This window comes from Balaenoptera ricei, chromosome 15, assembly GCF_028023285.1.
Source record: "Balaenoptera ricei isolate mBalRic1 chromosome 15, mBalRic1.hap2, whole genome shotgun sequence".
In the NCBI taxonomy this organism is placed as follows: Eukaryota; Metazoa; Chordata; class Mammalia; order Artiodactyla; family Balaenopteridae; genus Balaenoptera; species Balaenoptera ricei.
This window is the reverse complement of record NC_082653.1, coordinates 66,917,629-66,943,555: the sequence shown is the minus strand read 5'-3', so window position 1 is coordinate 66,943,555 and position 25,927 is coordinate 66,917,629. Positions and strand designations below refer to the sequence as shown.

The 25,927-nt window shown below is 38.5% G+C and overlaps 1 protein-coding gene across 9 annotated transcripts in view; it reads right to left on the bottom strand.

The window, feature by feature from the left end:
• REXO5 (RNA exonuclease 5) overlaps positions 1-25,927 on the bottom strand; it is an 80,877-nt gene that overhangs the window by 37,117 nt on the left and 17,833 nt on the right. For 5 of the 9 annotated variants that reach the window (XM_059897947.1, XM_059897948.1, XM_059897949.1 and 2 more), the window contains 10 exons: positions 24,945-25,047; positions 22,239-22,342; positions 21,360-21,480; positions 8,608-8,712; positions 7,974-8,111; positions 4,908-5,000; positions 4,055-4,271; positions 3,625-3,809; positions 2,576-2,694; positions 299-376 (listed from right to left, as the gene is read on the bottom strand). In XM_059897947.1, coding sequence (XP_059753930.1) covers positions 299-376; positions 2,576-2,694; positions 3,625-3,809; positions 4,055-4,271; positions 4,908-5,000; positions 7,974-8,111; positions 8,608-8,712; positions 21,360-21,480; positions 22,239-22,342; positions 24,945-25,047 — 1,263 coding nt within the window. Of the gene's footprint in view, positions 1-63; positions 377-2,575; positions 2,695-3,624; positions 3,810-4,054; positions 4,272-4,907; positions 5,001-7,973; positions 8,112-8,607; positions 8,713-21,359; positions 21,481-22,238; positions 22,343-24,944; positions 25,048-25,927 lie in introns of those variants that run through there. The other 4 variants (XM_059897951.1, XM_059897954.1, XM_059897955.1 and 1 more) reach the window with 4 other exon arrangements.

The window sequence follows — 25,927 nt, the reverse complement described above, 5'->3', positions numbered from 1 at the left end:
ATGAAATAAGCACCTGCTGTAATACCTGTGTATAAACCCACTGACACAAAAAGTACAAACTGGTTTCCTCCCCTCACCTTGTCTTAAGATGAGGAATGTCTGAATTTTAGGCATTTATTGAAAATTTGTACATTTCATATAAATGGACTAGACTCCTTAAGCTGGTACAATGTTTCCACAGACTGTCTACTATATAGAGGTCTGGCAGCCTCTGGAGTGCCTGCAGCCTGACCAAATTCTCTGCTATTGCCCACGAGGGATTAAGAAATGGCACATGGAAAATGGTGGGCAGACTCACAAACACTTGTTTGGGCTGTTGCTTTCCTCTTCATCTTTTATTCCCATCAGTCCTAGGCCAGAGAGCGATCCATGAGTGCTGCAACAGATGAGGAGTAAAGATAGTTTTTGTCGACAGGGTTGAATGAATGGTTATAAACTAAGGTAGAGGAAAAAGGTTTTTTTTTTGATATGCGTATGTGCCATGGGGCAGGGGGCAGGCAGGGAGACAGCTTATGGAAAGCTGCCTGCTGAAAATGGTCCAATGGAAAGAATATTGACTAGTCCCAGATGCCTAGAATCAAATCATAGCTCTGCCACTTAACAGATGTGAGGCACATCTCAACTAAGGGTGAATGATCTCAAACTAAGACTCAGTTTCTTCAACTTACTAGCTGGGTGACCTTAGGCAAGTTGCTTAATCTGAGCCTTTTTCTCATCTTGTTAAATGGAGATTCAACAACCTTAACCAAAACTGCATATAAAAGCACTTAGCAGCACTTGACACATTAAGGGTTTGATGAATTATAGCAATTATTAATGTTTTCAGTATTAATTTTAGCAGTCACCAGAAGTATAAGGATTAAGAGCTGAGTCAGGCTCCCAGCACGAGGAAACCTTCTACTCTCCTTGCTACTCCTTCTTCCTGAGCCACTTTTACCCTTTCCCAAGTGTTATCTGCTGGCATCATGGAGACAGCTGCACAGATGAGGCCCAGAGAAGTCAGTCACACAGCAAGCTTATAGTCTGGGGAAATACATGCTCCTGCTGCTGGGTTTGATCATTATGGCTATGGAAATCAGAGTGCAACTTTTAAAACAAAGGAATAACAGCAGGTTTTGTTACTACATGATTTGCTATTTCCAGAGTTTTCTCCTGACTTGTCAAACATGCCTTAGGACCTCTGCCTCAGTCAGAACCTAAGCCTTTTTTGCTCCTTGACCCAATGCTCCCTCCTCTAAGCCCTCATCCCCTGAGAACATCCCAGCTATTTCTGGAAGAAGAAAGCTTTGGCCCTCTCTTGGCTTAGTTTACCTACACAATGGGGAACTACAAGCTAAGTATTCCACTTGGTACACGAAAACCCCTATTTTACCCCTACCTCCATACACTGGCTCTGAGAAGTTTTATGCAGGCAAGTTTGCCTCTCAGGGTCCAAGCTCTTAAACAAAGAGCTTTCTTTTTTCTTTCTTTGGCAGTTTTTGGTCACTTTTAAACCTCTTGCTGTTAGGTCTACCCATAAGCCTGTTTGAAGTGTATCAGTCTAAGTTTTTTTTTTTTTTTTTTGCTGTAAAACCTAGTACTTATTTCTGTTTCTCAGAGACAGTAATTCTCTCAAGCTGCCCAGCAGGTAGCCTGTTTCACTAGTGGCCCTAATACATGTCAGAAGAATTTTATGATAGGAAGTTAACTTCTGATCCAGGCTTCAAGGCCTGAGGCATTCATGTTTTGCCACCTGGGACCTTGGGCCTGTGAAAGAATCCTAGAATGTCAGAATTTTAAGGGACTTTAGAAATAATACAATCCAGTGATTTTCAAACTGTGCTTTTTTCAAAAAAAGCCCTCTTTCCCTCTTTCTCTCCTCTCCCAGCATACACATTCATTCATATACCTACTCATCCATTTCAGAATTGCTCATCTTTATGCCTTAGTAAAGATTTAACATCAATTTTTCTTTTAAAGAAAGGGTTTTATAGTTTCAAACGTTTGAAAATTACTGATTTACTCCAAATCCCTCATTTTACCAAAGGGAAATTGAGATCCACAGTGGGAAAGTGGCTTGGCCACTACTTGTCAGCAGAGATAGGTGATACAGCTGGGACTGGACCCAGAGTCCTGCTCCAGTATTCCTCAGGCTTAGAAACAGCAAAACAGGCCCTATCTCTTAAAAGTTAACAGAAATGGTAAAGGGGGCAAGGGCAGGGAAGGCAGGAACACACTCCTGATATGTGGGAAAGGTAGGTTCTAGTCACATCTAAGCCTGGGCCTTGCCCTAGAACTTCCTGACCATTTTTACTCAAGTGGCTCTTGTTCCAGAGAGGCTGCAGGACCTAAGACCTCTGCCTTTAAACTGGGATGAGCTGTCTCCCTGAGGGACCACTAAGTGTAGTTATAAGAGCAAATATGAGTAAAATGGGGATACAGTACCTCTCTCTTAGAACTGTGAGAGTTAAGAGATGATTCATTTCAGTTTTCGTTTATGTGCCTGGACGTCAACAAAAGGCTTTTCTCCAAGAAAAGCTTAAGTCCAGAGAGTCCAGAGGTCAGAATCATGAAGGGGCAACCCTTCAGTCCTTACCTCTCAGTTCCTGGCAGCAGGATGAGGCAGAGGGTGCCTGGGCACAGGCTGTGGTAGAGCTTTCCTATCTTCCTGCCCCAGCGCCAGGCTGCTATCTTTGGGTGGTCCACCTTCACCATCTAGAATCAAAGCCAGGTGTTGACACTCAGTCAGAGTACCCACCGCTGACCTTTGGAGGGACTGCAACATTCCTCCTCAGGCTCCCAGGAAAGGCTCTGTACAAATCCTCAGTCTGAAGCCAGAGTCTATACTGCAGGGTTCCCTGTCCACTCCAGCATCCCCAGACCTCCAAGTCAGTTTAGGGTCCTGAGTTAGGGAAACCAAATCACTAAGGAGAGCTCTAGTCTGGCCTCTGACATTAAGTATCTCTGTGACCTGGGCAAAGTCACTCACTAGCTCTGGTGTCTATTTCTCATCTGCTAAGTGTGGGACATTAGACTACGGCAGGGCTTCCCAAACTTAAACCATTCACCTTCTGTCTTCACCCTTCTGTTGCATATTCCCTAATGGTTTTCTTTAAAGTGAGTCAATTTCTTCCGTAGCTTCGTCTAAGTAATACTATCCATGAAATCACACGTTCAATGTGGTGGCTGCATACTTTAATGAATGTTAGAAAAACAAGTTCATAACAATAAAAGTGAAAAAAAGAGGTCCATCTATGACCACCAAAAATCATATTGTGTATGTATGTACTACACTTCAGGAAACCCTAGATCACTAAAGACTTGTCCAGCTCTCCAACTTCCTGTATTAACCCCTCAAAGTCCCTTGGAGAGACACCTGGAAAACCTGATTTTAGCAAGTTTGGAGGGGGCAAAAGTATGAGAGATCTTGGAGAAAGAAAGGTGTGTCCAGGGCTGGAAGACACTGGAGAGTGAAGTAAGACTAGTGGCAGGGCAGGAAAAAAAAGATTGAAGGCTTAAGTGTCACTTGAGCAGGACCATCCTGCCTAATTTCCATAAACATCAGAAGGCCAACCACCAGAGCCAGCAAACCAAGGTAGCTAGCTACCTTTCCCCCCTAACCCCAGGATACTTTTAATCACTCACCTGCAAGGTCTCCTGCTCCGAGGGGGGAGGTATGACACGAAGCCCTGGGGGCCTTGATTCAGGAGGTAAGCCCCTGAGCCATGAATGGAGGTGCCTGGGCGTTAGGGCATGCCTGCCTTTCAGCTTCCAGTTCTTGCCTGTGAGAATGCCAAGGGCCCTCTGGGCACTGCCAAAAGTTTTGAATCCTGAAAACAGGAATACCCCACTCCTGTTATTAAGGACCAAAACCAAAACAAAAACAAAAACAAAAAACCTGATCACCATCCTAGCTGGAGCCCATCCAGAGCCAGGGGAGAAGGACAAAATCAGGAGATGTTGACCTGGTCCAGCCCAGGAGGGACTACTTGTTGACCATTTCCTTTCTCTGACCTCATGTTACCACCATCTCTAATCTCCTTCCCCAAGGCTATATTCGATGGCATAGACTTACTCAAGAAACAGTATTTTTTCTGCTTTCCATTTTTAAGATCTTTAGGCAAGATCACAGCTTCCAGGCCCAGGAAGAGGCTGGACTGTTGCAACAGGTGTTCCTTGAAGGTTTCACTCACTCCAGACAGGTATATAGTACCTTGGTTCTCAGAATCTTGTTCCAGCTCATTCACAAGGATGTCACAATCAAGGGTGAGCTCTGTCACAGGCCTCTGCACCTAACCAAGGAAAGATGGCATTAATGGTAGAAAAGTCACCACTTCAAACCCCAGGCCTGTTACATACTAGCAAGTAGCTTAATTCTGCAGCTTCCTTATCTATACAAGGAAGCTAATGATAACTGCCCCAAAGGACTACGGTAGAAACTTAAGTAATAGATAAATAAATACAAAATGTAAATATTTTTGTGTAAATAATACTCTCTTCCCTTTCCTTCTCTCCCCCACCAACTGCAATCAGTTCTCTGCCTTCTACACCAATGAAATTGTTTAATTGCATAAGAAACATCAAAATACCATTTGATTCCCCTGAAAGCTAAAGGGCAACCACAAAAAAAACCACCCTGAACAAACCATTTGGGGTCTAAGTAGTGATAAAGAGTACATGGAAGATGTAGCCCAGGCTGATTTTGACAAAAATGAAAAGCTATCATGTCTTAGGTCACCACTATAAGAATGCCGGCCTTGGCTAAAGGCTTTCCATAACAGAAAATCTTGTGTCTTAAGCCTCTCGAGGGTGCTTGTCTAAGCTGTTATGTCTTAGGGTGCTGTAAATACAGGCTTGAGTAAATACAAGTACTGAAAATACAGGATTGAGTGAAGTATACTACTTTATGCTTTCTCTGGCAACCCTACCTTGATGCAGGTACCTTCTACCAGGATGCCATCCGAAGACTCTATGGCCAGCTGGGCACCTTCCAGGATTTCGTATTGTATACAGAGATGTGGCTGCAGAAAAATCAAGATTTCCTTACTTTTGCTTTCCAGGCTCAAACTGCCATAGACGGGGCTAGGAACGGGGCCCACCTAAACTACAGTGGCCAGAGCCACCTGAATGGATGTTCTTGCTGTGCTGGGCTAGATAGTGATCACAGACCATCAATTTTAAGTGGAATCATCATGGTTCAGGGCTTGGTTTCTCTCAGAAAATAATCTTGTCACTTAAAATTGAAGCCTTCTCTCCCTGGGTGGTATGGGGAAAGCACTAACAAATTCTTTACTACCCAACTTGCTGTTCATACCATTTATTATTAATCACTAAAGTTACCGCTGCAAGTCACAGGTAGAGATTCCCATTTGCCTTATTAGCTTAATTTTAGACAAGCAGCTTTCCTACAGGCTTGGGGAGGTTAAGTTCTTCCACTGGATTTGCATCTTCAAATTGCACTTGATTAACACCAGAGTATCTAAATCTATGTGATGGTCTGAGCCACAGCATCATTATGGAGATTAAAGTGCTCCCATAGAAAAGCTTCATTTTATTGGATTTGGCAATGATTTCCTGAATATGACACCAAAGGCACAGGCAACAAAAAAAATATGAGAAGTTAAACTTTATCAAAATTAAAAAGTGTATCAAAGAACAACCACCAACAATGTCAAAAGGCAGCAGAAAGAATGGGAGAAAATATTTGCAAATCACATATCTACTGAAGGATTCATATCTAAAATATACAGAGAACTCCTAAAACTCAACACAAAAAAATCAACCCAATTAAAATATAGGCAAAGGACTTGCATAGACATTTCTCCAAAGAAGATACACCAATGGCCAATAAGCATACAAAGAAATGCTCAACATCACTAATCATTAGGGAGCTTGCAAGTCAAAACCACGAGATACTATTAATACTTCACATCCATTAGGATGGCTACTATCAAAACAAAAAATGCCCCCCAAACCAAAAACAACAACAAAAAAACCAAGTGTCAGGGGAATTCCTGGCAGTCCAGTGGTTAGGATCCCCTAGCTTCCAATGCAGGGGGCACGGGTTCGTTCCCTGGTCGGGGAACTAAGATCCTACATGGGACGCAGCCAAAAACAAAAACAAACAAACAACAAAAAAAGACCAAAAAAAACACAAAAAACACAAAAAACCCCCAAGTGTCAGCTGGAATATGGAGAAGTTGGAACCCTTGGCATTGCGGGTGGGAATGTAAAATGGTGCAGCTGCTATAGAAAACAGTATGGCAGTTCCTCAAAAAATGAAATGAATTATCATTTAACCCAGAAATTCCACATCTGTGTATATCACCCAAAAGAACTGAAAACAGGGACTCAAACAAATACTTGTACATCCATGTTCATTTCACAGTAGCATTATTCAGAATGGCTAAAACGTGGAAACAATCCAAATGTTCATCGATGGATGAATGGATAAACAAAATGTGGTATAATCATACAATGGAATATAATTCAGCCTTGAAAAGAAATGAAATTCTGATACATACTACATCATGGGTGAACCCTGAAGACATTATGCTAAGTGAAATAAGCCAGACACAAAAGGACAAATATTGTAGGATTCCACTTATATGATATACATAGAGTAGTCAAATTTATAAGACAGGAAATACAATAGTAGTTAACAGGCCTGGGAGAAAGGGGACTGGAGAGTTACTGTTTAAAGGGTACAGAGTTTCAGTATGGGATGATGAAAAAGTTCTAGAGAGAATGTACTTAATAACACTGAACTATACGTAAAAATGGTTTAAAAGGCAAATTTTATGTATACTTTACAAAAAGAAAGAAAGAAAAAAAAAAGACAAGACGACTTACAGGAAGGAGTTACAGTCCCTTGAATACCCTTTCCCATCCCTCAGTCTATGTTCCCAGGGATGATCTTTTTATTTCTGTTTTTAGGTGTAGGAAAGACAATAAAAGATTTGGGGAAAGCACATTTTAAACATCTAGGATTCTGCAGTTAGATCGATTTGGAGACTTTAATTTTTGCTTCACTTTAATAGTTACTAAACCTAATAGTTATTAGTTATATTATTAGCTATTACACATAATAGTTTAATGCACCAGATTAATAGTTGCCTATATCGAAATTCTAAAGGTACAAAAAAATTTACAGTGAAAAGTCTTCCCCTAACCCCTGTTCCCAGTCACCTAGTTCCTCTCTCCCTGGAGGCCTTCATTGTTACCAGTTATTATATATCATTCTACAGATATTCTGTTAAAAGTTTTTATTTTCAATTCTTTTCATGGCTTCCTGTCTCATAGTGCTTATAATGTTGTTATTGCTTCATATAGTAACTTTAGTCTTTATCTGACTTCCTGCTATGACCATGAAGATAGAGGCTTACTCATTACATCCTTTTAAAAAGTATGAATTTTTAAAACCATATACAAGTATTATTTCTTAAAAAGTAAAAATAATTACACTCTTTATAGGGTTTTTATGTAAATAACAAACTAATAAACAAAACTTACTCCAAGAGACTGGAGAGCTAACAGCAACAACAAAAAAAAGCCCTGCTCCTCTAGTATCTTAACCCAGCTACGAGCCTACTTTGGATTTAAGCCTTACAGACTTCCCGGCACATGGAAGCTACTGCTGTTTTTGAAAGGGCATTTTATCATTTAAAGCTGAAGTCACAAGCATGAAGCCCATAAACTACATTAAACCACTAGACATATTTTTTGTCTGGCTTACATAATATTTAAGAAAATTGGAGCCAACAATATGAAAATTGGCAGATTTCTCGATTCTCAAAACAAAAAAATCAGAAGATCTGGCAATATGGGGCACACATTCTTATGGGGCAACACTGTTCCCAAGAGACAGAGCATGTCTCACATTCCAGTTGGTGACAATCAAGCTCAAATCACTAATACTTGAAGGACCCTAGAAGGCATCTGAATTTCCCACACTAGATTAGAAGGTCAAAAAAAAAGTTTTCTTGTCTCATTACCTGATGGGTTTCAAGAATAAGAGTCACTGACCGGACTGGACCAAAACTCTTAAACAGCCTCTTCAGAGCTCTAAGGTTACAATTTTTGCTAAATGGCCCAGCATAGACAGTTGACATCTCCATCCACTTGATCCTCATCTATAAGAAAAACAACAGAATATAGTAAGGAGGTGGATGTAGAAAGAAAATTAAGTCAAATCTAAAGAAATCATGAGTCAAAACATGGGATAATTCCTTTCAAGGAATTTCTTAACACAAACACTTGCCAAATGTACAAGGATTTGTATACAGGGATTTCACTGCATCATTATTTGGAATAGCAAAAATTTATAAAGTGCAAATGCTGAAAACAGGTATATCATACAATGGAAAACTATGCAACACAAGGGAAATAAGATTATACAGTGTTATGAACAGATGTGTAAGTTACACTGTTAAAGGAAAAAACAAAGTTGCAAAACAGTATATAAGTCTGATTCCCATTTTTATAAAAATGAAAATGGTAATATATTAATACATATAGAAAAAATTTAGAGAAGTATACAGTAAACTTAATGAAGTATGTATTACCGTCCTTAATGGGGGGAGATTATAATAGGTCAAATAGATCATCTAGCAGAACCCATTCACTTACTCTTTTGCTCATCTCCTCAGTGAGGTTGGGTGGAAAGGGTTCAAAAGAGAACTGCACGATGCTGAAGGTAAACCGGGGGATTTCCACTCTAGCCTGCTCAAGAACCTGCAGAAAACAGCACAGCCTGGATGAAGCAGGAACCTGATAGTCTACTGTGGCTCATGGAGGTGAGCCACAGTAATATAAACAATGGTTGTCTTTTTACCCATATTAAAAAGCAATATGAGGCTGACTTCAAGGTCCAGAAGAAAATGGTGACACCACACAGCCTTGTAGAAAAACCATATAATCAGGAAAGAGAATAAATAGAATCACATATGACCCAGATCTTTAGCATTACTAAGAAGCAGGCTACTACAATCTTCAAATTACCTCTAAGTAAACAAACAAGTTAAATTCTGCAAGCCTGTGAATAAAGAGAGGGAGAAGAGAACCAAGAGACTCTGGGGGAAAAAAAAAAAAAAAATCAAGGGGCATGGAAGACTTGGATGAAACAAACAAAATCAGCCACAGAAAGAAAGTACAACAAAATGCCAAAATAATGAACACAGGTCACAACTTTGATAGTTCAAGCACTTAACTACAAGGAAGAGACTTGACAGCCTCAGAGAAGCAGTGCTTTTGGGGAAGAATCAGATATATAGAGAAGAGGCAATACCCTGCTGGAGACACTGCAGTGAAGGAAAAGAAGGAAATAAAGAAATCAGGAGGGAAATTAAGGATCCTGTGGGGGAAAAAAAAATAAAACAAATACCAATCCCTCCCAAGAGCATTATAAACTTCTTATTTTTCCCAGTACATCTTTCTCAAAAAAAACCCCAACACTTTAAAAAAAGAAAAAAGAGAGCATGACATCAGCAAGATAGAGTACAAGGAAGCTTTAGGCCCTCAGTTTTCCACAGACACCGAGTTAACACTATACAGACCAGAATACCTTTGCAACAATTCTAGAGACCAGTTGAGAAGTTACAGCACCCAGAAACAACAACAACACAACAACAACCAGAAGGGATTCCAGCAAAAGGGAAAGGAAAATATGTAGTTTTGTGTACCCATCTGTCCCTGCCCTATCTGACCCAGCAGGGCTCAACACAGAGGAAATTTCCCACACTGGGGATCTTCCCTCTGGACAGAAACAAGAGTGGACCATGCAGCCAATGTCATGGCTAGGCTGGGCACTGCCTGAGGGACTAGTTTCTGTCTCACCTGACTCAGAGCACTGATAGGACTGGCAGCCTTGTTTGGAACCCACTGAAAACATATGCAATCACCACAGCACATTAGAGCTGCAGTTACAAAGGCAGATGTCAGGAGGAGCAACAGATTGCAAGCTCTGAGGAGAAACAGGGACAAGCTGCTCAGAGAATATGAGACAACTAAAAGCACCTGCACAAGCTCAGAGAAGACACATCCTCAAAGTATGTTTGAGAGGTCCTGAAACCTCAGGCTGAGCTGATTAGTGAAAGTCTTCCCTTCCACCATGCCAGGCACTAACAATTGGAGAGGTAGTTGACAAAAAAAAAAAAAGAACTAAAAGAGAACAAAGATAGACAGACAACTAATGAAATCAGGAAAATTATGCATGAACAAAATGAGTATTTCATTAAAGAGACAGCAACTATAAAAAAGAACCAGACACACACTGTGGCGGCGGAGGCAATGGCAGTGGGGTGGAGCGGCCGGCCGAGCCTGGGCCAGCAGGGCCACGGGCTGCCAGTGTGCAGCGCCACCAATCCGCCCGCCTGCCCTCTCCTCTTGGAGTGGCAGTGGGGAGGTGAGAAACAGCTACATATCAAGCATATGTTGTAAAATGGATGTCTTCTAAAAATTTCCTGAGAAGATGGCAGAGTAGAAGGACGTACGCTCATCCCTCTTGCAAGAGCACCGGAATCACAACTAACTGCTGAACAATCATTGATAGGAAGACACTGGAACTCACCAAAAAAGATAACCCTCGTCCAAAGACAAAGGAGAAGCCACAATGAGATGGTAGGAGTGGCCCAATCACAATAAAATCAAATCTGATAACCGCTGGGTGGGTGACTCACAAAATGGAGAACAATTATACCACAGAAGCCCACCCACGGGACTGAAGGTTCTTAGCCCCACGTCATGCTTCCCAACCTGGGGGTCTGGAAACAGGAGGAGGAATTCCCACAGAATTAGACTTTGAAGGCTGGCGGGATTTGACTGCAGAACTTCGACAGGACTGGGGGAAACAGAGACTCCACTCTTGGAGGGCACACACAAAGTAGTGTGTGCATCAGGACCCGGGGAAAGGAGCAGTGACCCCATAGGAGACTGAACCAGACCTACATGCTAGTGTTAGAGGGTCTCCTGCAGAGGCTAGGGGGGCGACTGTGGCTCACCCCAGGGACAAGGACACTGGCAGCAGTTCTGGGAAGTACTCCTTGGCGTTAGCCCTCCCAAGAGTCGGCCATTAGCCCCACCAAAGAGTCTGTAGGTTCCAGTGCTAGGTTGCCTCAGGCCAAACCAACAGGGAGGGAACTCAGCCCTACCCATCAGCAGACAAGCGGATTAAAGTTTTACTGAGCTCTGCCCACCAGAGCAACACCCAACTCTACCCACCACCAGTCCCTCCCATCAGGAAGCCTGCACAAGCCTCTTAGATAGCCTCATCCACCAGAGGGCAGAGAGTAGAAGCAAGAAGAACTACAATCCTGCAGCCTGTGGAATGTAAACCACACTCACAGAAAGATAGACAAAATGAAAAGGCAGAGGACTTTTTACCAGATGAAGGAACAAGATAAAAACCCAGAAAAACAACTAAATGAAGTGGAGATAGGCAACCTTCCAGAAAAAGAATTCAGAATAATGACAGTGAAGATGATCCAGGACCTTGGAAAAAGAATGGAGGCAAAGATCGAGTAGATGCAAGACCTGTTTAACAAAGACCTAGAAGAATTAAAGAACGAACACCTAGAAGAATTAAAGAACAAACAACCAGAGATGAACAATACAATAACTGAAATGAAAAATACACTAGAATCAACAGCAGAACAACTGAGGCAGAAGAATGGATAAGTGACCTGGAAGACAGAAGGGTGGAATTCACTACCGCAGAACAGAATAAAGGAAAAAAGAATGAAAAGAAATGAAGACAGCCTAAGAGACCTCTGTGACAACACTGAACGCACCAACATTAGCATTCTAGGGGTCCCAGAAGGAAAAGAGAGAGGGAAGGGACCGAGAAAATATTTGAAGAGATTATAGTTAAAAACTTCCCTAACATGGGAAAGGAAATAGCCAGCCAAGTCCAGGAAGCGCAGAGAGTCCCAGGTAGGATAAACCCAAGGAGAAACATGCCGAGACACATAGTAATCAAATTGACAAAAATTAAAGACAAAGAAAAATTCTTAAAAGCAACAAGGGAAAACCGACAAATAACATACAAAGGAATCCCCATAAGGTTAACAGCTGATTCCTTAGCAGAAACCCTACAAGCCAGAAGGGAGTGGCATGATATATTTAAAGTGATGAAAGGGAAGAACCTACAACCAAGATTACTCTACCCAGCAAGGATCTCATTCAGATTGACGGAGAAGCAAAAGCTAAAAGAATTCAGCACAACCAAACCAGCTCTACAACAAATGCTAAAGGAACTTCTCTAAGTGGGAAACACAGAAGAAAAGGACCTACAAAAACAAACCCAAAATAATTAAGAAAATGGTAATAGGAATATATCGATAATTACCTTACATGTGAATGGATTAAATGCTCCAACCAAAAGACACAGGCTTGCAGAATGGATACAAAAACAAGACCCATATATATGCTGTCTACAAGAGACCCACTTCAGACCTAGGGACACATACAGACTGAAAGTGAAGGGATGGAAAAAGATATTCCATGCAAATGGAAATCAAAAGAAAGCTGGAGTAGCAATATTCGTATCAGACAAAATAGACTTTACAATAAAGAATGTTACAAGAGACAAGAAAAGACACTACATAATAATCAAGGGATCAATCCAAGAAGAAGATATAACAATTATAAACATATATGCACCCAACATAGGAGCAACTCAATACATAAGGCAAATGCTAACAGCTATAAAAGAGGAAATCAACAGTAACACAATAACAGTGGGGGACTTTAACACCTCACTTAAACCAATGGACAGATCATCCAGACACAAGATTAATAAGGAAACACAAGCTTTAAATGACACAATAGACCAGATAGATTTAATTGATATTTATGGGACATTCCATCTGAAAACAGGAGATTACACTTTCTTCTCAAGCGCACATGGAACATTCTCCAGGATAGATCACATTTTGGGTCACAAATCAAGCCTTGGTAAATTTAAGAAAATTGAAATCATATCAAGCATCTTTTCCGACCACAATGCTATGAGATTAGAAATAAATTACAGGGAAAAAAACGTAAAAAACACAAACATGTGGAGGCTAAACAATAGGTTACTAAATAACTAAGAGATCACTGAAGAACTCAAAGGGGAAATCAAAAAATACCTAGAAACAAACGACAACGAAAATACAATGATCCAAAACCTATGGGATGCAGCAAAAGCAGTTCTAAGAGGGAAGTTTATAGCAATACAAGCCCACCTCAAGAAACAAGAAAAATCTCAAATAAACAATCTAACCTTACACCTAAAGGAACTAGAGAAAGAAGAACAAACAAAACCCAAAGTTAGTAGAGGGAAAGAAATCGTAAAGATCAGAGCAGAAATAAAGGAAAGAGAAACAAAGAAAACAATAGCAAGGATCAATAAAACTAAAAGCTGGTTCTTTGAGAAGATAAACAAAATTGATAAACATTTAGCCAGACTCATCAAGAAAAAGAGGGAGATGACTCAAATCAATAACATTAGAAATGAAAAAGGAGAAGTTACAATGGACACCGCAGAAATACAAAGCATCATAAGAGACTACTACAAGCAACTCTATGCCAATAAAGTGGACAACCTGGAAGAAATGGACAAATTCTTAGAAATGTGTAACCTTCCAAGACTGAACCAGGAAGAAATAGAAAAAATGAACAGACCAATCACAAGTAATGAAATTGAAACTGTGATTAAAAATCTTCCAACAGGGGGCTTCCCTGGTGGCGCAGTGGTTGAGAGTCTGCCTGCCAATGCAGGGGACACGGGTTCGAGCCCTGGTCTGGGAAGATCCCACATGCCGCGGAGCAGCTGGGCCCGTGAGCCACAATTACTGAGCCTGCGCGTCCGGAGCTTGTGCTCCGCAACAGGAGAGGCCACGATAGTGAGAGGCCCGCGCACCGCGATGAAGGGTGGCCCCCGCTTGCCGCAACTAGAGAAAGCCCTCGCACAGAAACGAAGACCCAACACAGCCATAAATAAAATAAATAAATAAAATTAAAAAAAAAAAAAAAAAACTTCCAACAGGGCTTCCCTGGTGGCGCAGTGGTTGAGAATCTGCCTGCCAATGCAGGGGACACAGGTTCGAGCCCTGGTCTGGGAAGATCCCACATGCCATGGAGCAACTGGGCCCGTGAGCCACGATTACTGAGCCTGCGCGTCTGGAGCCTGTGCTCCGCAACAAGAGAGGCCGTGACAGTGAGAGGCCCACGCACCGCGATGAAGAGTGGCCCCCGCTTGCCACAACTAGAGAAAGCCCTCTCACAGAAACGAAGACCCAAAACAGCCAAAAATAAATAAATAAATTTTAAAAAAAATCTTCCAACAAACAAAAGTCCAGGACCAGATGACTTCACAGGTGAATTCTATCAAATATTTAGAGAAGACCTATCCTTCTCAAACTTTTCCAAAGAATTGCAGAGGAAGGAACACTCCCAAACTCATTCTACGAGGCCAACCATCACCCTGATACCAAAACCAGACAAAGATACTACAAAAAAAGAAAATTACAGACCAATATCACTGATGAATATAGATGCAAAAATCCTCAACAAAATACTAGCAAACAGAATGCAACAACACATTAAAAGGATCATACACCATGATCAAGTGGGATTTATCCCGGGGATGCAAGGATTCTTCAATATACGCAACTCAATCAATGTGATACAACATATTAACATATTGAAGAAAAAAACCCATATGATCATCTCAATAGATGCAGAAAAAGCTTTTGACAAAATTCAACACCATTTATGATAAAAACTCTTCAGAAAGTGGGCACAGAGGGAACCTAATTCAACATAATAAAGGTCATATACAACAAGCCCACAGCAAATATCATTCTCAATGGTGAAAAACCGAAAGCATTTCCTCTAAGATCAGAAACAAGACAAGGATGTCCACTCTCGCCACTATTATTCAACATAGTTTTGGAAGTCCTAGCCACAACAATCAGAGAAGAAAAAGAAATAAAAGGAATACAAATTGGAAAAGAAGAAGTAAAACTGTCACTGTTTCCAGATGACATGACACTCTACATAGATAATCCTAAAGATGCCACCAGAAAACTGCTAGAGCTAATCAATGAATTTAGTAAAGTTGCAGGATACAAAATTAATGCACAGAAATCTCCTGCATTCCTATACACTAACAACGAAAAATCAGAAAGAGAAATTAAGGAAACAATCCCATTCACCACTGCAACAAAAAGATAAAATATCTAGGAATAAACCTACCTAGGGAGACAAAAGACCTGTATGCAGAAAACTATAAGACACTGATGAAAGAAATTAAAGATGATACCAACAGATGGAGAGATATACCATGTTCTTGCATTGGAAGAATCAATATTGTGAAAATGACTATAGTACCCAAAGCAATCTACAGATTCAATGCAATCCCTATCAAATTACCAATGGCATTTTTTACGGAACTAGAACAAAAAATCTAAAAATTTGTATGGAGACACAAAAGATCCCGAATAGCCAAAGCAGTCTTGAGGGAAAAAAACAGAGCTGGAGGAATCAGACTCTGTGACTTCAGACTATACTACAAAGCTACAGTCATCAAGACAATATGGTAGTGGCACAAAAACAGAAATACAGGTCAGTGGAACAGGATAGAAAGCCCAGAGATAAACCCATGCACCTATGGTGAACTAACCTATGGCAAAGGAGGCAAGGATATACAATGGAGATAAGACAGTCTCTTCAATAAGTGGTGCTGGGAAAACTGGACAGCTACATGTAAAAGAATGAAATTAGAACACTTCCTAATACCATACACAAAAATAAACTCAAAATGATTAAAGACCTAAATGTAAGACCAGACACTATAAAACTCTTAGAGGAAAACATAGGTAGAACACTCTTTGACATAAATCACAGCAAGATCTTTTTTGATCCACCTCCTAGAGTAATGGAAATAAAAACAAAAATAAACAAATGGGACCTAATGAGACTTAAAAGCTTTAGCACAGCAAAGGAAACTAGAAACAAGATGAAAAGACAACCCTCAGAATAGGAGAAAATATTTGCAAACGAATCAATGGACAAAGGACTAATCTCCAAAATATATAAATAGCTCATGCAGCTCAGTATTAAAAAAACAAATAACTCAATCAAAAAATGGGCAGAAGAACTAAATAGACACTTCTCCAAAGAAGACATACAGATGGCCAAGAGGCACATGAAAAGCTGCTCAACATCACTAATTATTAGAGAAATGCAAATCAAAACTACAATGAGGTTATCACCTCACACCGGTTAGAATGGGCATCATCAGAAAATCTACAAACAGCAAATGCTGGAAAGGGTGTGGAGAAAAGGGAACCCTCTTGCACTGTTGGTGGGAATGTAAATTGATACAGCCACTATGGAGAACAGTATGGAGGTTCCTTAAAGAACTAAGAATAGAATTACCATATGACCCAGCAATCCCACTACTGGGCATATACCCAGAGAAAACGGTAGTTCAAAAAGACACATGCAACCCAGTGTTCATTGCAGCACTCTTTACAATAGCCAGGTCATGGAAGCAACCTAAATGCCCATCAATAGACGAATGGATAAAGAAGATGTGGTACATATATACAATGGAATATTAGTCAGCCATAAGAAGGAACGAAATTGGGTCATTTGTAGAGATGCAGATGGACCTAGAGACTGTCATACAGAGTGAAGTAAGTCTGAAAGAGAAAAACAAGTATCATATATTAACGCATATATGTGGAATCTAGAAAAATGGTACAGATGAAGCAGTTTGCAAGGCAGAAATAGAGACACACGTGTAGAGAACAAACGTATGGACACCAAGGGGGAAAAGCAGGTGGTGGGGATGTGGTGGTGGGATGAATTGGGAGAGATGGGGATTGACATATATACAGTAATATGTATAAAATAGGTAACTTATATAAGAACCTGCTGTATAAAAAAATAAATAAAATTAAATTAAAAAAAAAAAGAAAACAGAACCAAACAAATTCTGCAGCTGAAAAATACATTAAGTGAGTTGGAAAATTCACTAAAGGGGTTCAACATCAGACTTGATCAGGCAAACTTGAAAACAGATCTTTGAGATCATTAAGTTAAAGCAAAAAAAAAAAAAACAGAATGAAGAAAAGGAAACAGAGTCTAAGAGCCTTTGGGACACCATCTTTAGGACCAATTTACAAATTATAGGAGTCCCAGAAGAAGAGAGAAAGGAGCAGAGAGCTTATTTGAAGAAATAATGGCTGAAAACTCTCCATATCTGAGGAAAGAAATGAACATACAAATTCAATAAGCTGAAAGAACTCCAAGAAAGATAAATCCAAAGAGACCCACACAAAGACACATTACAATCAAATTGTTAAAAGTAAAAATTAGAGAATCTTGGAAGTAGCAAGAGAAAAGCAAATCATCACATACAAGGAAGCTTTCATAAGATTATCAGTGGATTTCTTAACAGAAACCTTGCAGGCCAGAAGAGAGTGGCATGATATATTCAAAGTGATAAAAAAACCATCAACCAAAAAAAGAAAAAAAAAACAAAAAACAACCATCAACCAAGAAAACTGTATCCAGCAAAACTATGCTTCAAAAATGCAAGGAAAAGAAAAGTTGAGAAAGTTTATTATCACTAGGCCTGCTCTTATAAGAAATGCTAAAGGGAGTCCTTCAAGATGAAAGGATACTAGACAACAACATGAAAAAGTTTTCCAGTTAAGGTAATACATGGACACGTATAATAACCTGTATTAATGTAACTTTGGTGCATAAATTCACTTTTAATTCTTATTCAGAACTTAAATGACAAAAACATGAAAAAAATAACTATATGCCTATGTTAATGGGCATATAACATATAAAGATGCAATTTATGATATGAGTAACAAAGTTGAGGGGGTGGAGCTTATAGGAGTACAGTTTTTGTATGCAATTAAACTGCTATCAGTTTAAAATGGAATGTTATAATTTTAAGATGTTTTATGTAACTGCAATGATAACTGCAAAGAAAATATCTATAGAACATACACAAAAGGAAATGAGAAGGGTATCAAAGCATGTCTCTACCAAAAAAAAAAAAAATCAAAACTCAAAGGAAGACAGTAGAAAGGAGAGGAGGGACAAAAAGCTGTAAGACATACAGAAAACAACAAAATGGAAATAGTCCTTCCAATCTAGTGATTACATTAAATAGCAAAATGTCAGCAAACTGAATTCAACAGCACATTAAAAGTATTATACACCATGACCAAGTGAGATTTATTCCTGGAATGCAAGGACGGTTCAATGTATGAAAACAATTCCATGTAATACACCACATTAACAGAATGAAAAGACAAAACCACATGATCATTCAACTGATGCAGAAAAAGCATTTGACAAGATTCACTCTTTCGAGATAAAAACACTCAACAAACTAGAAATAGAAGGAAACTACCCCAACATAATAAAGGCCATATATGAAAAGCCCACAGCTAACATCACACTCAAAGGTGAAAGACTGAAAACTTTCTCTAAGATCAGGAACAAGGATGCCTGCACCTGCCACTCTATTCAACACAGTATTGAGAGTTCTAACCAGAGTATGTAGGTAAGAAAAGGAAACAAAAGCCATCCAAATTGGAAAAGCTCTCTCTGTTCACATAGGACATGTAGAAAACCCTAACAATTCTACAAAAGCAATGTCAGGACTAATCAATGAGGTCAGCAAATTTGAAAGATTCAAAATCAACACACAAAAAATCAGTTGTGTTTCTACATACTAACAATGAACAATCAAAAAAGGAAATTAAGAAAAAAATCTCATGTACAATAGCATCAAAAAAGAATAAGATACTTAGGAATAAACTGAACCAAGGAGGTGAAACACTTCTATGCTAAAAACTACAAAACAATGCTGAAAGAAATTTTAAAAGACACAAATAAAAGGAAACATTCCATGTTCAGGGACTGGAACACACTATTGTTGTCAACAGTATACAAAGCAATCTATGGATTCAATTCAATCCCTATTAAAATCCTAATGTCATTTTTTGCAGAAAAAGAAGTAAATCATCCTAAAATTCATAAGGAATCTCAAAGGACTCTGAATAGCCAAAATAATCCTGAAAAAGAATGAAGTCAGATGACACAAACTTCTTGATTTCAAAACATATTAAAAACTACAGTAATCAAAACAGTGTGGTACTGGCATAAAGACAGACAAATAGACTAATGGAACAAAAGAGAGTTCAGAAATAAAGCTCTGTGTATATGGTCAAGTGATCTTTGACAAGGGTGCCAAGAACATTCAATGTGAAATGGATAGTTTCTTCAAAAAAATGAGACTGGGAAGACTGGATATCCATATGCAAAAATGGGAAGTTGGAACCTTATGTCCTGGTATGATTTCCAGGACATCTTGTTAAGGGAAAAAAGCAAAAGAGTTTATTTATATAGTATGTTGTCTTCTGTGTAAGAAAGAAAAAGAAATAAGAAAGCGTATATATATCTACTTTTCTTTACAAAAAATGGAACAAAGGAAGGATAAATCAGAAAACAACAATGTTATTTACTTACATGAGATAGGTGGAGGGCAGACTGGGTGAAATAGATATGAGAAGGAATGACACTTCTTTTAGTATACTTGTTTGTGTAGTTTCGCCTTTGGAAGCATGTTAATGTTCTACAGATACAAAAAATAAATCAACAAGGATGGAAGAGAGAAAAAAAAACTAAAACTAAAAGCAAATTGAAACAAATGAACCCAACTGTATTCTAAATGCATAAGAGCTAATCTGAAGGGGAGGAAAAAAGGAATCCAAGTAACTTATAAAGGGAGATACAAAGATGAAATGAGGAAAAGCAACGAAGAATCCTGTGCAAGGGCTGAAATTAGAGGTACTGGTATAGACACTTGATTTCTTAAATATGTATTTGTTTGTACATACATATTTGTGTGTGTGTGTGTGCGCATATCCTACCTACATGCATATATTTCCTAACTCTGTCTGCTTTGAGGGTCTAGAAGCAAAGACATCCCAGTAAAAATATGCACACCCAGCACCCAGGTCTTGGTTTCTAATACCAAGATGAACCTGACTTTCTTATTGTGCCAGCAGGAAGAAAATGCTCAAAAAAAATTATGGGTGCATGTCACAAGGACAGAGGGGCCAGCTTGAAGGGGCTACTGCTTACCAAATCTGAGAAATGTGTAAACCAAAACAATTTAGTACAATCATAAATTATAAACCACTGAAATAAACAGGAATCCATGAGTCCACACAGAATGAATGAATGAATGAACAAATAAGGTAAAGGGAGGACTCTTGCTCATAGAATACTGAGTAACAACTAGTTAATATGGAGGAAATATATAGAGTTGGAAAACCATCATTGTACAATAAAAACTAGTTCACAGTAAAAACTGGTTCAGTTAAGAATCATCAGTTTTTGCTAAATATAAGAGGAGGTGGGGATTTTGATGAAAAGCAGGATATTTGCTGTTCTTAAAGTATATCCTCACATATTATTTATTCAAAGCAAGGGGAAAAAATAGTAACTCTACAGTGGAGAAACTAGACAACATCTTGTTAAGGTCATCAAAATAAACACAAGAGAGGGACAGACGGACAACATATGCCTCTTGTGGCATAACCTGAATCGAATCATGAGGAAACCCAAAATGAAATTACCAATGTCATGAGAGACAAAGAAAGATTGAGGAATGGTTCCAGACTAAAGGAAACTAAAAAATGAAATGTCATACAGACATAGGAAGAGAGAGCAAGAAAGTGTAAAAAGTGAAGGAGCAACCCAGCACACACACAAATAATAAAGCAAATGAGGCAGAGTATTAACAGAAGATGAATCTAGATAGAAGGTATACAGATATTCCACCATTCATGCAAGTTTCCTGTAAGTTTGAAATTATTTCCAAATAAAATGCTTAAAAAAAATTACAGAGCCTCTGAACAAGATGACGTAAGTTCACGCTTTGATGCATCCCTTCTGCTATACACATACAGCAATGATAGGTAAAATATATTAAAAAAATGATAGGTAAAATATTAAAATATATATATATATAGGAAAACCAAAAAGATATAGTCAGGCTAAGAGCCAAGATAAACATCTCCATGAACCAGAAAAAAGAACAGAAATTCAAAGTGGTGTGCAAGGCCAAAGCCACAGGCCTGCTGGAATCTGGAAACAGACACTGGCAGCTGACAGTTCTGCTCCTATGGGGTAATTGAGACTAAAAGTGCTCCACACAAAATTTGAGATAGAAGCCAGACTGGCTAATGGTAGCCAAGGTTGCTAATGAAAAAAAGCTTGATACTTGCATGGGTTGCAAAGGGTTACATTACCCTCTACTCTGAATGCAACCTTCAAAGAGATACTGCGTCACTCACCTCTTTATTTGAAAGGCACTTAATAGTTTGACAGTTTTTGGAAGAAGAAAGTTCAGTAGCATCTGCCTCCCGAGTCAAGAAAAGGAGCTTCTGGCCCATTGAGTCCAAGCATTCTAAAACACTGTAAAGAAGGAGAAGAGATCAAGGTAGGAACAACAGTTTTCCCTAACCCAAGAATTACTTCTCTATACTTGCACTGTCTAACCTGGTAGCCATTAGCAACGTGTGGTTATTTAAATTAAAATTAAATAAAATAAAAATTCAGTTCCTTAACTGCACTAGTCACATGTACTATAAGGTCCACATGTATGGACCTTATTGGACAGCACAGATATAGAACATTTCCACCATTACAGAAATCATATTGAACATTGTTGCTCTACATTTAGGGAGAGGACGGATAAACAAAAAATATACTCAAAACTCTTTATCAAAATTTAGGCTAGATTCTAAGGATCTGATACATTTACTATGGTATGAAGACAAACCTCTTCTGAGTCTGTTTTTTGTTTGTTTTTTTCCCAATCTGGGCAATACATCAAGGCTATAGCTGACTCTTCTAATCAAAATACTCACTAGTCTATCATCTCCCCTAATGCCACTTAGTTCAATGTATTTCAATGTCTTACTTTTTTTGTAAAGTGAGTTATTTTAAGACCAGTCAATAGATTCAGAAAATTAGAAAAACAGATGCTATTTAGGGCAGTAGGTGGTATTTTTCCATCCATGGTTTTTCTAATGGAAGAATGTTACTCATATAATTGGTAAACATTTCTCAATAGACTCAAAAGAGGAAAAAAATATTCCAGGTTTTGTTGTTAAATAAGAAACCAGATACTCCATTTGTCTTTGCGACTATTTAGAACTAAAAAATATTACCTTGTGTTTAGCTGCTTAACTACTTCTGCTGTATTTTTCGGCTCTAGGCCTGCTGCTTCTAGTTCTTGGTGACTAGCTAGTGCCTCCAGATTTAGTTCTGCAATCTGAAGGAAAATAAAGTGGTAAAATCATTTAATATCTTGCAAAGTATTTGAGGCTAAAAAAAAAAAAGAAACCAACCAAACAGAAAAACACCCAAACCCCCCAAAAATCCAAGAAAAACCCACTCAAGTGGTGTTCTCTGTTTCTGTAGACAGTGACCATGCTGTTGCCACAGTCCCAGGCTGGGTTCAATAGTTACCAGATGGTTTCTGGCTGCTTAGCCAAGAATGGCAATCTGTTACCAGCTGCTGATGTTGTGACATGAATATGGGAAAGGGCCAAGTAGGGCTAAGTGAAAAGCAATGGCAATTTTGGCTCATCATTCATTCCAAAGTCACTTAAAACTTACTTCTCTGCAAACATGCAACTTTTGGAAATTATAAAAGAATGGCTTTCATGGCAATATGAAAAAAAGACTTTATTGGATTAACACAAAATCATGAAAAGTATTCTAGTTTATTCTCTTTCCATAAAGTGGGAGCCCACTTGGAAGTTCTGATGTATACAGATATTTTTTTTACTTAGAATCATTTTAGATTTGCAGAAAAACTACAAAGACAGTACAGAGTTCCCACATATATCCAACTGCCATTTTCAACTATTATTACTATCTTAGATTAGTATGGTGTATTTGACACAATTAATGAACCACTATTGATATGTTATTTTTTTTCTTTTTAAAATTTTTTATTGGAGTATTATTGATTTACAATGTTGTGTTAGTTTCTGCTGTACAGCAAAGCAAATCAGTTATACATATACATATATCCACTCTTTTTTAGATTCTTTTCTGGTATCTTATTATTAACTAAAGTCCATCCTTAATTCAGATTTCCTGAGATTTTACTCAAGTGAGATGCAATTTTTCCTGGAAATCAAGTGGCAGCATAATAGAATGCAACTGTTCTCAAAGTGTGGCTTGAGAACTCCTAGGGGTTCCAGAGACCCTGTCAGGGGGAAGTTTACAAGGTCCTGTCTTCTCCAACTATATAACACAACAGATTAGACGTAAAAGCAGATATGAGAAAGTCACTAGTCTCCTTAATAGGAGCTTAATAGCTAGACATTAAAGAGATTTGCAAAATATGTAAAACAATGACGGTCTTCCCATTAATTTTTTTGAAAATGCTTTTTTCCATAAAAATACATTTTTTATGTTAACATGTAATAATTTTTAAAAATATTTTCAACAAATTAGTAAATATAATTTTTCTCATATGTAATTTCTAATATGGTAAATGTTGATAGATCTGACCCACAAAAACAAAAGCTCTTTGAGGATAAATGGGTCCTGAGACCAAGTTTTTAGAACCTCAGTGCAGTGGTTTAGAGCAGGGGTTGGCATATTACAGTCTTTGGATCAAGTCCAGCCTAATGTCAGTTTTTTGTAAATTAAGTTTTACTGGCACACAGCTGTGTCCTTTTACTGACATACTGTTATAGCTGCTTTTGCATTACCAACAGCAAGTTGAGTAGCTGTGATAGAGACAGTATGGTCTGTAGAGCCTAAAATATTTACTATTTGGCCTTTACAGAAAAGGTTTGCTAATTCCTCATGTAGAGCAAAGACAGGCTTTAGAATCTGACAGACCCTGGTTTGAATCCTGGTTCTGCCTCTAACTGTAGGACCCTCAATAAGTTATTCACCTTTCAAAACCTCTGAACGATCATATATATAATGATATCAATAGTTAACTTACAGGGTTGCTATAAGGATAAGATAATGTATATAAAGCATTTTAGAATAGTATACTTCGTAAGATCTCAGTGAATGTTGGCCATTATTCACATGCCGCATAAGATATTTTACAATGTCTTTCTATCACCATGACACAAAAAACTATTCTGGCTTTTTATTATTCTATATGGACTACCATTTATTTCATAATGGGGTCATGTTAGAAAATATCACACAATGGGACAATCTAATAGGTTAGAATGTGTTATAACACAGTCTGTCAGAAACTACATCCTCTTCAATGCCTCCTTTATGTGCTGTTCTAATCCAGGCCCACTGAACTGCTTTTGAAACAATGATATGCTACTCACACCCCAAGAGAGCAAAAATCTATCTAGATTTTTAAAATTATCACAATTATTAGCATCAGCTACAATGAATTAAAAGTGGCATGCGGGATCTTTAGTTCCCCAACCAGGGATCAAACCCGTGCGCCCTGCAGTGGAAGTGCAGAGTCTTCACCATTGGACCACCAGGGAAGTCCCTCAGCTACAATGATTAACACCACATTATGGTGCTTAATATATTCATGGCACTGTGCTAAGAGCTTTATACTATATAATATCTCATTTACCCTCACCAATATCCCAGAGAAGTGTGCTCCCATTTTACAGATCTAGAAACTAAAGTTGCTCAGAGAAATTGCGCTAGATATCATATAGCCAGACCTATTTAAAAACAAGGAAGTCCAACTTCAGAGACTACATATTTAACCACTACATGATGCTAGTGATACAGGTCTTAATTTCAAATACATGTTCACCTTGAATTACACTGCCATTTTTGTAAAGAAAGGTAACAGCAGGATATGGTGGTCTGTGACTCTGTTCTAGTCTCATAATTTTAAGGAAAGCAAAGGTACTAACCTTCTTTGGGCCATATTTGAGGAAATACTGAGCCAATTCAAGGGCTGTTCTAGCATCTTCTGTGGCATCATGACCAAACCTATCTGGACACTGTATATCCTTCCTGGAAAGTCAAGGTAAAATTGACATACCTGGGAGCATTTTTAATGATAGATTCTTTCATCCCAAATATTCTGGCTACATGTAGAATTTCAGCATTCTAGTAATTAGGTTTGAGTCACAACAATCAAGATTCCTTTATTACTTAGTGCCAGGACCTGAGAGGTACTGAGGGTACAGAATGATCAGGAATGGCTTTGTTTACAGCAAGCATATCATCAAAGGCTACTCAATAAAAAGTCTCTGGTCCACTCCCCAGCCAACCCCTTGTCTCATTTTTTAGACGTAGCTGTTGTTTTAAAGTTACCTTCCAGAAATTTTCTATTATATACTTAAAAATCCTTTGTTTTTTAAAATCTTAAAAAATACATACGTTTATGTCTATAGATATATCTAAATCTAATCTACATCAATCAATATCTCAGTATCTACGCATCTTGTTCTGCATCTCCATTTTATTCTCAGTAGCATCTTAGAGGTCCCCTTATTAACACATAAAGATCTATCATGTTCAGTAACAAAGTATTAGTCACGCAGATAACCATAATTTATTTAACTAGTCCTGTAGAATATCTGAATTCTTTTGGGCTATTTTAAATCATACTATAATGAATATCTTTGTACAATATGTGTTTGTACATAATAGGATACATTCAATATAGGAACGTTATGTTTCGAAATTCTGGGTAACTTTTCTGCCTCTCTGTCCAGTTCTATCCATCAACCTTCAGCTATGAATGCAACTCCTTTTTGTATTCCCACAGTTTTTTCATTTCTGAGTCATACTTCTCTCTGAAATTAGGATCTCAGAATTCATAATAATGTTTACAAACTAAGAGGGAAAGGAGAGAGGCTGAACACTGCAATATGCATTAAATAAGATA